Source organism: Condylura cristata, unplaced genomic scaffold (genome assembly GCF_000260355.1).
Source record: "Condylura cristata isolate star-nosed mole 26May11 unplaced genomic scaffold, ConCri1.0 scaffold00029, whole genome shotgun sequence".
NCBI classification, from domain to species: Eukaryota; Metazoa; Chordata; class Mammalia; order Eulipotyphla; family Talpidae; genus Condylura; species Condylura cristata.
In genome coordinates, this window is record NW_004567130.1 from 10,119,695 (window position 1) to 10,134,397 (window position 14,703).

Consider the following 14,703-nt stretch of genomic DNA (forward strand, 5'->3'; position numbering starts at 1 on the left):
AAAAAAAAAAATAAGACTAGAACCAAGTCTCTACATCTTGTTTTTTTCTTTCAACACTTCCTTTTAGGGTAAGAATGTCACAAAGGGGCCTGATTCGACTTCATGTACCTTCCTCCCCTCCTCTCAAGAAAACAAAAGAGAAGCTACTGACCTCTTGTAGGTGTAGCCCAGGATGATGCCGGCTCCGATGGCAATGATGATCACCATCATGGTAATGCCCAGCACGTAGCCTGCCGAGGACAGAAGATAGGTCACATGAGCCTCAGCCCAGACAATCAGCAAATGATGTGTCTTGATGAATCTCACAAGGACAGGGGTGGGGCATCATACCCAGGGTTCCCAGGTCCTTTTTCTCCTTGGAATTCACTCGCACATGCTGGCTGATCCCAATCACTGGCTGCACAGCTGCTGCCTCACTCCGGGCAGGCAGGGCATTAGCAGGAGCAAACATCTGCACTTCATCTTCCTTTGGCACTTCAGATGTCACCTCAGTTTCTGGAGAGATTGGCAAGATCTGGGTAGTGGTCTCTGGAGGTAAATTGGAAAAGAATGCTTATCAAAGACTGGCCTGCATGAATTCCACCTGGCCCAAGGATTGGGGGCATGAAAAAAGCCAGTTATAGAATGCCCCCCCCCACACACACACACTGAAATCAAACCCTACCCCACTGGGGCAAGATCAGGCCTGAGAGAGCTGCACCATAGCTAGGTCGTGGAGATGTGAAGGGAAGTAAGAAAGGGCCTCTCCAGGCTCCCGTGTTCAAATCTTTGCCATCTTCCAGGCCCAACTCAGTTGTCACCTCCCAGAGGTCCCCGCCACCCAGGAAAAAAGCCATGACTCCTCTGGGCAGCTCACATTTATTGATCCCATGCATTTACCCATCACTATTATATGCTTTAGCTTATCCCAGTTAGTCCCAGAGAATTGTTTTTCTGCCTCAGAGATAATAAGCCTGCTCTCTGGCCCAGAAACTTGCATTCAAATCTGGTCACTGGGCCTCCCTGGTGGCACAAGGGGTTAAAGCGCAGCACTATGAAGCTATTTGCAGCACTAGTTCAATCCCCAGCCAGTGATGTGGCCCACATGGGGCATCTCACCACCTGTCTCTTAAGACTGCACCCTAAAATCTGTGTCACCATAAATAAAAATCAAAAGGGGGATTGTAATAGGGTGGTCCCCAGGAAAAGGGTAAGTTCCAGGTTCCCTGCCCCACCAGAGGAGGGTGCAGCTGAGCAGGGAGAAGAATCTGGAGAGGAGACTGAAGAGGAAGGACGCAGAATAGGAAGCCAGACAGAGACCTGAGGAAGGCACATGGCGCAGAGACATGTGAAGAAGCTTTGACTTTCTTCTTGGTCCTGGACTGGTTAAAACAGATGTGGATGAGAATAGAGGTTCACTACGGCACCGTTCACCTTGACTTTTTTTCTTTCCCTCCCAGTCTTGTCTGACCATTTCTAACCGTTTTCTATGGGTCCCCACCAGAAGGTGCTTTAGAATTGTGGAGGGCTTTCAGGCTTTGCTTTGGGCCAGTCCCTTTTGGGTTGACGTTTACCCACTAGGGTATGGGTGACTTTGGGTGTTTGATTTAGAAACTATGTTGTCTTTTCTGTATTGCACACTGATTGTATTAAACTTCCTTTGCTGATTGCTCCTCTCAGCAGTGTATTTCACTGCATCTGCCTGCCTGTACATCTGCCTGTTCTGCTCCCCATTGTCTCCGTGAAAAAACAACAACAACAAATACACACCTCTGGCCTGTACCCCACCCAGCTCTAGTATGCACAAATAATTAAAAAAAAAAAAATCTGGCCAATGTTATTGCCCCAGACAAGGCACTAAACTCCGCGTTCAGCAAACACCAATGGTTTCCTCCTCCTAGATGAGGGAGGGGGGTATGTGACGGTTAGCAAACAGCCTAGTACCAGCGGACACCCCACAGGCAGTACCCGCTAGTGACTGGCGAGGGGGGCCCGGCTGGGCCAGGATCCCGGCGCTCCCCAAGACCCCGCGCCACGCAGGAAGCGCGCGCCCGAGGGGCGGGTTCTCCCCTCCCACGGTTGTTTACAAGGCGCTCGCGGAAGATGAGCTCACTCCGAAGCGGCGGCGGCGACCAATGGGCGTTGGGCCCCTCGGCCTGGAGACTGCCCCGGCCAATCGGACGGCGCGGGGGCGGGGCGGGGCCCGCTGGCGTCGCGCGGCCACACGTGCGCGGCGGGTGTAACCGCAGCTCCCTGACAGCCCGGGGCCGGGGTCTCGCTGCGGTCCGGGGCTCCGCCGGGCGCCTACCTGGGCAGCGCAGGTCCTCGCAAGGCCGCTTCTCAGGAGCGCCAGCCTCGCCGCTGACGTAGCACCAGGGGCCCCGTGGGTCCTGGTCCGGGTTCCGGCAGTAGCTGTGGTTGCCGGCGCCTGTGAGGAGAGAGGCGCCCGGGGCTGAGGCCGAGGCCAGGACCGCGGCCACCACTCGCCCGCCACGGCCGGGGGCGGACACTCACCTGACTCAGGGACCGACTCTAGGCTCCTGTGTGCGTCCAACCAGTTGAGGCAGAGGAGGCCCAAGGCGGGAGAGGGCTGGTCCGCCCGGTACAGGTGGCCGTTGTCCCAGAAGCAGTCTGTAAGGAAGAGGAGACCCTCACACTCGCCTGAGTGGCAGGTGGCGAACCGAGGCGATGGGCATGGCGGGCAGAGGAGTCCAGGCCCACCCTGGCCATTCTGCCCCGTGGGGTACACAGAACCCTACTGGTCCTCCCGTGCCGTGAAAACCTCGCCTGCCGTGAAGGGTGGTTGTGAAACCGGAACAGAACGGAGAAGGTGCGGGGGAAGCCCCGAGCCAGTGCCAGTGCTGGGGACACTGCTCAAGTGCAGTGGGTGGGGACAGTGACACTTGTGGCCACTTTGGAGGGCAGTGCACAGATGGCCTGACCCCGACTCCCTTTGTGAAGATGACAGTGTGCAGCCGGACCTGGATTCCTCCCTGTTGTAAAGGCTGTGTGTTACTAACTCTGGCGCTCCCCTCTCGCGGATACCACACACTTCACTGGCAACACTCCCTCCCAAGAGCACTCTACAAAAGCCTTGATTAGGTCAGGCAGAAGAGAGGGAACCTGCCTCATCGCTGCCAGGATGTGTCTCCAAACTCCCAGTCCTCTCAGCAGGAGAGCCGGGGGAGAGAGATTAGGGAAAGCAGGCCTGTGCTCGGAACACTGAAAAGAACAGGACTTAGGGAACAGGGGAGATGAACCCCCCCACCCCAGTACCACCCACTCAAGAGCCTCAGGCAACGAAAAAGAAAGAGAAAGTGGCTATTTGCCTTTGTTCTTAATGGCAAAGATGGAGCTACAAGCCTGGCAAAGAAAGGAGAAAAAAAGCTTTCCAGCCAAAGATTTGTTTCCTGCCTAACCTAGTCGTGCTTGGGAAATGGGGAGTTTTACTCTTTACTGCTTCAGTAAGTTGCTGCAGAAAGGAAAGATTGTAATCTCACCTCCAGATCCATAGGCTTCTGCTAGGAGCATGTTGCTGACAAGGAATGTTTGCGCCCAGGCCAACAGCATCCTCACCTCCTTCGTCTCGCAGGTGGCTGACCAACCAGTGTCCTACTGGGGTCCCCTTGGCGCTAGCTCTGCCTTCCAGACTCAGCCTTAGAGTCAGACCAGCCCTTGTTATGTTCTTCTGGTAAACAGCCTCTCTTTAGAACTGGGAGCTTCCCAGCTAGCTTGCTGCAGCGATGTTTTTCGACTGAAAGGCGCCCCCTGGGTCCTAAGTCTCCTATGCCAAGCAAGATCACTAACCCTGAGCCAAGAGAGAAACTCAGCCAAGTGAAGAGAGGCAGAGAAGTTCAGGTTGTGCTTAGCTGCAGACCAGTTTGAGACCTGCACTGGCCGCATCCCCAGGGCTTGTCCACCCTGCGCTTTCTGTATATGTGAGTACAGAAAGAGTAATTATTGGTAGGGGAGGGAATCACAGTCACTGTCTTTTTAGGGGGGAGATTTTAGCTACACAACCAGGAGGAACTCAAGATCACAGAGAGGGCACAAATAAGAATATCCAGATGAGCTTTAACTCTTCACTGCCATTCTTGAAAAAGAAAGCCTTTGTGGTTTATACATACATTTATGAGCACTGACTTTTTTTTTAACAATGAAACTTTGCCAAGATCAGTAACATTCACTTGCTTATACTTGAGGCTTGGGACATCATATATAGTAGAAATGTAGAGGGGTTTTGAGTTGAAAACACATTATACAAACATTGGGGGTGTTTGCTCAGCTATATTGTAATAATCCTTTCCACCAGCCCTGAATTAAGATACAGGGAGTTCAGTAAAATATTTGCTAATGTTTAGTTGCAGTGATTTATATATCTATCATTAAACTTCACCACATCCATAAAACTTAAGGCTTTTGGAGTTAGGCACAAGGGCCCTCTTCCTGTTTGGCTGACAGTTCAAGTTCCCAGGGACCATCAGTAAACTGAGAGAGCAGAGTGATTCGCCAAGACTACCTTGTGACTCAGGCAAATCTCAAAATAGAAATGAGAGACTGTTTTGATCCCAGAACTTGCATATTGCAGGCAGTAATTTAGGGAGGGGAAAAAAACTTTACAAAATAAGTTTTAAATGTTTTATCAAGAAAACAAGCTGATGTCAACCCAACTAATCTGAAATGAATTTCAATTCACTATAGTTAGATTTCAGACATAGGAACCACAGAGAAATTTAGAAAGGTTTGATTTCAAAATGTAGACAGTATTTGATTCTTTCAGTCAGTTTAATAGGACATGTTACTCTGATTTTGCATTCAGTCTCTTATTTCCCCTTATAAACTTCTGATCCTCTGACTCCTGACTTGATCTACGTTGGAAATCATACCAGTCTATAAATTCACTTTCTGCCCCTCCCCCATGGCTCTCCCTCTCTCCCTCTTTCTCTCTCACTCTCTTACAGACACACACACACCCATTCATATTCATAGATATGCCAAACATTTAGAAGTTAACAGTTGTTAAAACTTTTATTAATTTTACAATTTTTTTGAGAACCTACTTACATGCTAGATGTAGCACTAGGTAGTTAAGACTACATCTGTAAACAAAGTAGCAGGTGATCTTAAATGTCATGAAAAGAGGTGATACAGCAAGAGAGTAACAGGGTGATATTTCCTTGTTAAAGAAGGCTTTCATGATTTGGTGCCAGTAGGACATTTCTTTTTTCTTTTTTTTTTTTTTTTTACTTATGCATACAAGAACTGGGGTTCAGGCCAAAGGTGTGGGATTGGGGATGAGAGGGTTTACCAGAGACTGCGTGGGGAGCAGAACAGGCAGATTGACTGAAATACACTGCTGAGGGGAGCAGCGAGTGGGACAGGAGAGGTCTGCTGGGCCATGTGGGTCACCTCCCTGGCTGGTTATTGAACTGCTCATTCTGCAGTGGCTGCAGATAACTTCACAGTGCTGCACTTTAACGCATTGTGCCACCAGGGACATTTCTATAGGCAAAAGACTGATGTAGGGAGGAGTTGTTGCACAATAGGACATTTCTATAGGCAAAAGACTGATGTAGGGAGGAGTTGTTGCACAATATTCCTTGCAGTCCTTAAGTCCTCTTATACCATTGCAAGAGAGAAATGATGTGTTTTGTCTCATTACATAAACTGAATGGGCTTGAGAAAATGAGAATACAATTTTTAATTTCAGATTGATCCCTCAACACCTAATTTATTGCCTTTGTATGCACAGAGTACTCAATTCTCTGATGAAGTCCTCCTGTTTACACTCGAATGGCTATTCCACATGATTATAATACTTTTCCCTCTGATTATGATAGAGGCAGGCTAGACACAGACCAGCACCTGTACCATTCTCAGATTACCTTCTGTGCGTAGACTGCCAGCATTTCTCTCTCAGGAGCCCCAAAATTCCTTGCCTATTACTTTTACCTAATTTTTCTAAATAAGAATTTCTGTCTTCCTTAACTTACACACCTTGATACAGCAAAACTTTCTCTTGTGTTATGTATCTTACCTGGAACAGACTGCCTAGAAAAGATGTAAGACAGGTCAGAGGAGGTATGTTTCAGCTTCTTCATCTCTGCTTTTTCTCCTCTGGTAGCTAAGACATTTACCAGGATGATTCGATTTTTTGTTTATTAGTACTTCAAAGGCATATTCCATTATACAGTCAGTACCTCCCTTCATCAAGAAAATCAGATTTAGTTCAGAGATGTGTCTGTCGTCATCACTGGTGATATTTTGATCTTTTTCTTATGATCCAGATTTGAAGTTTGTTTCCTGTATTAGTATAACATCGCCATATTTTATGACCTACAGTTGTTCCACACTTCTCTTTTGGAACTATTACTGAAAGAATTATATGATACTGCAGAAATCAAATACTTATTTTTGTAAGCTTTTATTCCTGGAGACAGCATTGTGAGCTGTAATACTCATATTTTGCTAAAATTTTCAGGGATGTTTGACTCTCAGTTTCATATAAAATCAATACTAATACAGAGAGACAAAACCATGCCTTTAAATCAGAGAATAGTCTCCAAATATTTCCCAAGAAGGTTGAACAGTTCATCTTGATAACAGGCTATGTTAGTGGAAAAGCTCTAATAAGAAAACCATAAAGCTTTAAAAAAGCTTAAGAATCCTGGGCCCTCCCTGGTGGCGCAGCAGGTTAAAGCACTGCACTGAGAAACTAAAGCCACTTCTGCATGAGTTTGATTCCCGCCTGCCCCGGAGGTGACCACATGGCACTGCAGATCTCTCCTGACCCGCCCGCTGCTCCCCTCAGCAGTGTACTTCTGCCTGTCTGCTCCTACTCTGTCTCTGGTGAATCCTCTCACCCTCCGCATCTCTGGCCTGTACCCCAGTTCTGTATGCGCAAATAAATAAAAATATTAAAAAAAAAAAAAGTTTAAGAATCCTTTTTGCCAGCTCCAAGTCCTTTTTTGGAGTAGGGCCCTCCCTGGTGGCACAGCTTTGGGACTGCAAAGCTTGCACTGCAAGCTGGTCACAGTCCCCTGCAGTGCGAGTTTGATCCCTGCCCCGAGGTGATCCACCTGGGGAGGTGATCCACACGGGGCTGCAGTCCTCTCCAGTCCCTCTCAGTGTACTTTGCCAATCTGCCTGCTCTGCTCCGCACTCTGTCTCTGGTGAATCCTCCCTCTGCCCCTGTACCAACTTCTTTATACATAAATAAATCTTAAAAAAAAAAAACTCTTTGGAGTATATTGGGCTTTTCCTGGTGGCACAGTGGTTTAAAGCACTGCATTATGAAGCTCTCCAAAGCCACTGCAGTACAAGTTTAGTCCCGGCCAGGGAGCTGACCCACATGGCTCTTCTGACCCGCTCACTGCTCCCCTCAGCAGTGTACTCTGTCAGTCTGCCTGTTCTGCTCCCCACTGTCTCTGGTGAATCCTCTCACCCACCGCACCTCTGGCCTATAACCCAGTTCTGTAAACATAAATAAGTAAATCTTTTTAAAAAATAAAAAACTCTTTGGAGTATATCTAATGAGTTGGGCCCCACTGTTCTCTCCATATTATATGCTATAGAAGTAGCTAAGGCTGCAGACATGGTTTGGTCACCATATATGTGCTTTGCTTATTTTCACTGCCCTTCCCTTAACAGCGTTACCAAATGGCACAAAGAGATGTGTTTTCACTGAGATTGTGATCAAAGATATTTGGCTATATAATTGTAAACTGGGGAGGGGATGATGTTACGAATCTTGTTAAGGAAATAATATAGTCAAAATCGCTGAACACCAAGGCCATTTCTTTGAAAATGTCCCCTTAAGTGACATTAAGTGTATTAGGTTGTTTCCATTTTGGTTCACCGTTAAATGTTTAGTAAGAACTTGAAATAAAGAAGGAAAAGAATCTAATACTTCTACAGAGATTAGAATTGTTCAAGGAGTAAACAGTAAAACAATCAAGAAGGCTTATTCTTACAGGTTACTTTCAGAACAAAACATTCTACACCAGGGAACTAAGGAGCCACAAAAAAACAGAGAACTTGGAATATCACTAAACTGGTTTTGAGAAATAAAGAGGAGAAAATTCCTGAATAAGAGTGGGTTTGCAATTTAGAGGCCAGCCTTAGAAAACACAGCTTTCACATTGATGAAAACAGTCTTCAGTGTCACAGGGAGAATTCTAGAGACTATAAACTTAATTGGATGGTAAAACCATGCTTATCCAGATGTAAGATAAAATAACTCAGGGAACTATAATTATGCTCCTTTTGGAAAGGAATCTAATATTCTCCAAACTCAGCTTGGAGAATCTTCAGCTTTTAAAATGTATCGGCATATGAGCTCTCCCTGGTGGCACAGTGGGTTAAAGTGCAGCACTATGAAGCTATCCACAACCACTGCAGCACCACTTTGATCCCCCACCAGGGAGCTGACCCACAGGGCACAGCAGACCTTTCCTGACCTGCCTGTTATTCCCTTCAACAGTGGATTTCATCTGCCTGTTCTGCTCCCCATTCTGTCTCTGATGAATCCTCTCATCCCACCCCATCCTCCCATCTCTGGTCTGTATCCCAGTTCTCCTATGCATGATAAAATAAATCTTTAAAAATAAAATAAAATGTATCAGCACCCAGTATGAACTTTAGCCCTGACATATAGCAAGAAAACAGTATGACAAATAATTAAGAGTGCAAGCTTTGTAAAGTCCTAGGCTTTAGTCTCAGCAATGAGTTATGATTTTAAGCAAGTTACTTAGCATCTGTAATTTTTAGTTTCCCTGGCCTATCATTAAAGTGGTTAAGAGTTAAGGTGCTAATATCAGGTCTCAAATTCCACTCTGTCATTTAACTGTGTTATTATCTTAGTCAAGCTACTAAAGTCTCTGTGACTCAATTTCTTCATGTGAAGGAAGAAAGAATTTAAAATAATGCCTGCATTATTGGATTGTTGACATTTATTGAACCCTGAATAAATGTTAGCTCTGTCATTGTCCTCTAACTTAGAAGTATTAAATATATCTTCAATATACTTGTTCTAAAGATCAGAAGAAAGCCTATAAAAATAGAAATGATAATGGATCACTGTATCAATAGGCGTTAAAGAGTGTATAGAGATGTAAAGGTTTATTTTCTCAATGATGTTTATTAAATGTCTACTGGCCCTAAACTGAGTTCTGAAAATGTTCAGTGAATCCCGAAGTCCTTGCTCTCCAGAAGCTCACAGTCTTGTTCTTTTTATTTTTTAAAAAAGATTTATTTATGCATATAAGAATGAGGTACAGGCCAGAGGTACAGGAGGTTAGAGGATTTATCAGAGAAGACAGTGAGGAGCAGACAGGCAGATTGACTGAAATACACTGCTGAGGGGAGCAGCAGGTAGACAGGAGAGGTCTGCTGTGCCATGTGGGTCAAATCCCACCCCCCAAGCCCCCACTGCCATCAAGCTACCAAGTTCATGCTGCAGTAGCTGCAGATAGCTTCACGGTGCTGCTCTTTAACCCCTTGTTCTCCAGGGAGGGCCCAGCTCACAGTCTTGTGATAGATCAGATACTAGTAGACAGGCAAACTATACAATGAAATAAATGCAACAGTAGAGATTAGTACTGGGCCTGTACTAATCTCAACTCATTGGGGGGAGGGGGGGTGCATCTGGCCTAGTTTTGGGAGAGCAAACAAGACTTATCAAAAAAAGTAAAATACGAAGGGGTAGGAGTTTGTGTTCTTGGTAGACCAGACAAGTGCAGAAACCTAAAATTTAAACTATCACTGTGACTAGTGGGACATTCAGAGTAGTGAGGCAGAAATAAAAGAGGCAAACACATCTTGCTGGCCAGATTGTGGAGGTATGGACTTTGACCTGAAAGCAAGGAGTCAGTAAAGAATTCAAAGCAAAAAAGTGGCAAGAGTCAGAGTTATGACTTAGAGCACTCTAGCCAGAAAGAAAAAGTGTGACTTCCTTATTTTTGAGAGGGCGGTAGTTATGTTGGTTTTTGGAGTTAGTGCAGGGTCCTTGGGTTCATGCTAGGAAAGGTTTCACCAGAGCTCCTCTTCCACCGGCACTCGGTGAATTTCCCAGGGGAGTTTCTCAATGAGACAGAGACTCATTTATATTTAAAGAGTAGATTTATTAGGGAAAAGGACAGGAGTACTGGACACTTGCATTGATACAAGCGGGCAGGAAGAGCTGCCCCTGGAGGGACAGGCTTTCTGAGAGAGGCCTGCATGGGTGCGGTTGGACAGCCTTAGGAGAGGGGCCTCCACTGAGGGAGGTCAGTGCAGAGAAGTCCCAGCAGGTGCAGGTCATAGGCAGGCAGGAGGCTGCCACCCTGTAGAGGGAGAGAGCGGGTGGAAAGGAGCACATGCATAGTCACAGGTGGGCAGAGGCTGCTGCCCCATGTTGGTGGAGAGACTATACTCATAGACATCTTCTCTTTGGGAGGGGCTCATTCCTTTGTGGAGTGGCCTGTATGCTGCTGATTTGGTATAGGACCTGTGTCAACTGAACAAGAAGGGGGAAGATCAGATGGAACTAAAACAGAAGGCTGGGAGACAAGTAAAGAGGCTGCCACAGTGATCTAGTGAGAGACAGCAGTGACCAGGACTCAAGAATTAGGTTATCTGGATTTGAATCTCTTAATCTGTCATGTAGTAGCTTTACAAGTCAGTTGGGCAAGTTTTGTTTTTTTTTTTAAGATTTATTTATTTATGCATACAAGAACTGGGGTGTAGGCCAGAGGTGGGGGAGAGTAGGGTTGGGAGGATTCACCAGAGACAGAGTGGGGAGTAACAGGTGGGACAGAAGATATCTGCCCAACCATGTGGATCCACTTCTCTGGCCAGGGATCTAAGGGTGCTGCAGTGGCTGCAGATAGCTTCACAGTACTGTGCTTTAACCCCTTACTCCACCAGGGAGGGAAGGAAGGCCCCTTCATCTCTTAACCCTTTGCACCACCAGTGTAACAGGGTGGTCCCTAGGAAAAGGGGAAGTTCCAGGTTCCCTGCCCTACCCAGAGGTAGGGTGGAGCTGAGGAGAGAAAAGAGAAGAGAAGGAATCTGAGGAAGAAGGAAGCAGGATGGAGTGCCAGAAGGAGACCTGAGGAAGCCACATGGAGCAGCGAGTTGTGTCTGTGACAAAGAAACCGTGCTTGTTTCTTGGCCCTGGACTGGTTGAAAGAGCTATGGGTAAGAGACCCATGGGGAGGTTCACTATGGCAGTGTTTATCTTGATTTTGCTCCTTTCTTCCCAGACTTGTCTGGTCATTTCTGACCCTTTTTTTTTTTCTTTTTTTTTTTTTTTTAATTACAAAAGTTTATTTTTACATCATTTTGTACATTTTTTTTTCCATCTCAATTGTAATCCCCGCGGGTTTCCCATCACCAAGTCACCCATGTGCCATCACCATAATCCCTTGCATTTCCCTCCCCCCACCCTGTTTTTGGTCCCATTCCCCACTCCACCCCCACAAAATGTCTCTGGTATATGGTTGTTCATTATTTTTGTTATTTTCCACCTGGTCCATTATACTCCTGCTATGAGCGAAACCATCCGGTATTTTTCTCTCTCTTTCTGGCTTATCTCACTAAGCATGATCCTTTCCAGTTCCATCCAAGTTGCTGCAAAAGACATGTGTTTCTCTTTTTTGGTTGCTGAGTAATATTCCATTGTATATATGTACCACATCTTTTTTATCCAGTCATCTATTTTTGGGCATTTGGGCTGCTTCCATGTTTTTCCAATTGTAAATAAAGCAGCAATAAACATGGGGGTACAGGTATCTTTTTCAATCAGTGTTTTTGTGTCTTTTGGGTAGATACCTAGGAGTGGGATTGCTGGGCATTTCTGACCCTTTTTTTTTTTTTTTTTAAAGATCTACCTATTTGTACATACAGAACTGGGGTACAGGCCAGAGGCTCAGGGGCGGTGAGAGGCCTCACCAGAGACAGAGTGGGGAGCAGAACAGGCAGATGGACGAAGCACACTGCTGAGGGGAGCAGAGAGCGGGTCAGGAGAGGTCTGCCACGCCATGTGGTCTCCTCCGGGGCAGGCGGGAATCGAACTCATGCGGAAGTGGCTTTAGCTTCTCAGTGCAGTGCTTTAACCCGCTGCGCCACCAGGGAGGGCCTTCTGACCCTTTTTTGTGGGTCCCATCAGAGTCGCCAAATCTGTTACAGGAGAGGGAGAGAGGAGCACCACTGAACCCCAAGACCTGCCTGCTCTAAATAGGTTCTGCTATTCACTGCATCAAGACAAAACATGTAAGACTTTAATGAAAAGGAATTTTAATACATTTAATATACAGAAGATAAAGAATATAATTTCTAAATCAAACACCTGAAGTTACCCGTCCCCTCGTGGGCAAAAGTGAACCCAAAAGAGGTTGGCCCAAAGCAAGGCCTGAAAGCCCACCACAAGACTAAAGCACCTTCTGGCCAGGACCCATAGAAAAGGATCAGAAATGGCCAGACAAATCTAGGAGGAAAAGAGCAAAATCAAAATCAATATAAACACTGCCATAGTCGGCTCCCTACAGGTCTCCCACCCACATCTGCCTTAACCAGTGCAGGGCCAGGAAATAAGCACAATTTCTTCATCACATGCTTGCTGCTCCATGTGGCTTCCTCAGGTCTCCATCCTGATGCCTTCTCTTGATTCCTTCTTTTCTCTCCACTCAGCTCCACCCTCCTTCTGGGTGGGGCAGGGAACCTGGAACATCCCCTTTTCCTAGAGACCACCCTGTTACAGATGTGGTTACATCTAGTTATGAGCTAGGTAATATCATCTAGTGATGAGCCAACATGTCAAAAGAAATCATAGTAAGACACACAATGCCTGTGAGTGGGGATGAGCTAAAAAGTGCTACAACAAAGGCAGGCTGGTCAGAACACACAAAGGAGCTTTGCATCTAACCTGAGAAGTCATGAACAGGGCCCTCCCTCCCTGATGGTACAAGGTGTTAAGAAAGTACAGCACTGTGAAGCTATCCACAGTTCGGAGCAGTGCCCACCCAGGGAGCTGATCCACATGGTGTAGTGACCTCTTCAATCTCGCCCACTGCTCTGCTCAGCATGGGCATGCAGGGCACTGTGGGTTAACTTAAGAACACAGTGTTTTCACCCTAATGTTTTCAGAATGTAAGATCACTCATTTGTGTATTTCAAGCGCAAATGCTGATTGTGGTGTTTGACTTGAATTGCTTTTGATATAATCGTGCACAGTTAAGTTAGCATTTGTACTTACATAAACAATATGTAAATCAGATTTTTATCTTTTAAGTACATCTTGGGTGTGGGCAAACAATAAAGTAGCTGTGAAGGTATCTCTGTCCCCTGTCTAGAATCCTGGTATTTCATTCTACAATCACTGTTTATTCTTCCATTCAACAAATGTCTTGAGTACCTACTATGTCAGGGGCTCCTTTTATTTTCTTTTTTTAAAGATTATCTGTTTATGCCTACAGGGACTGGGGTACAGGCCAGAGGTGTGGAGGGAGGTGATAGGATTCACCAGAGACAGCGAGGAGCAGAACAGGCAGACCCACTGAAACATAGTGCTGAAGGGAGCAGTGGGCAAGACAGGAGAGGCCTGCTATACCATGTGGGTCACCACGTTGGCAGGAGATTGAACTGCTTGCTACTGCAGTGGCTGCAGATAGCTTCAAAGTGCTGCACTTTAACACTTTGCATCACCAAGGAGATAATTTTTAAACAATAATACATGCTATATGTGCTTCAGACTCCTTTGTAACTTTAAAGTGGAGAGAGAAAGAAAAAGACACCCAAGTTCATAATGATCTTCCATCCAACAAGATCATAATGTATGGTTGGAAGGAAATGCAAGGAAGAAAAATTAATATCTTATTACTGTAAGACCCAGTCATAAGATCTGATTGCATCTCCTCACCCTCTGTGAATCCCAGATAACAGCTACAAGCAGGGTTAGGGGAGGTGTCAGAAGTGGACTGCAATTGGCCCCAGCATGGCAAGACCCTGAGTTCAATAATGGAAGGCTAAGTACCAGCTTGAAACACTCAATGTGTTCTTTGAGTTCCCAATAATATCTCTACCTGGAGCTTGCTTCTTCATTACCTTAATGGCTCAGTTGGAAGTCAGCCATCACTGCTAAGTGTTCTTGAGTTTTAGACAGCATTAGCAGCAGCTTCCTCATTATCTTGACATTAGAAGTAGAAATTGCGCCCAGTTGCAGTCAGGCCGTTGCTTCCTAGGCTGTGGTGGAGCATTTCTACTTTCTAGGATCTTGTCCTCTCCAACACTGAGTGGTCTAACCTTTTGTCACCTTCATGAGTCAGTCATTAGATTTATGAGAAAGCCTCCCCATTCCTGGAGAGTCTGTGCCTTCGTCCAATAACATCCATCTTGTTCTGAGTTTCATCTGTCTTGAACATAGTGGGAAATTTTCCAACACTAAATTAATATATGCAAGACATTTGGAAACACCCCTCATGCATATTACGAATGTCTGCTGTTATTAATACTGTTGTCACTTCTGCCTTCTAGGATCAGAAGCTACATCTTAGCTGAACCTCTGATTTTGCTCTTGATATGCTTGGTGGCTTAAGCAAGTGAATTTATCTAGAATAGAATTAAAAAGTATTTGTTTCTTTTCCCTTGTATGACCATTGTCAGCTCAGTGAGTCTTAAGAAGGTCAAAGTGTTATCACTAACATTTGTACTTATTAGAGTTTTGACATCCGTTCTCTGGAATCCTGA

General features: G+C 45.8%; 1 protein-coding gene across 1 annotated transcript in view; it reads right to left on the reverse strand.

Moving 5' to 3' along the window:
* PIK3IP1 (phosphoinositide-3-kinase interacting protein 1) overlaps positions 1 to 3,715 on the reverse strand; it is an 11,867-nt gene extending 8,152 nt beyond the window's left edge. Inside the window, exons 1-5 of the mRNA XM_004690923.2 lie at positions 3,480 to 3,715; positions 2,494 to 2,610; positions 2,288 to 2,407; positions 331 to 528; positions 152 to 230 (exon numbers count right to left, since the gene is read on the reverse strand). Coding sequence (XP_004690980.1) covers positions 152 to 230; positions 331 to 528; positions 2,288 to 2,407; positions 2,494 to 2,610; positions 3,480 to 3,549 — 584 coding nt within the window. The 5' untranslated portion in view covers positions 3,550 to 3,715. The remainder of the gene's footprint in view (positions 1 to 151; positions 231 to 330; positions 529 to 2,287; positions 2,408 to 2,493; positions 2,611 to 3,479) is intronic.
* Positions 3,716 to 14,703: the final 10,988 nt, after the last annotated feature.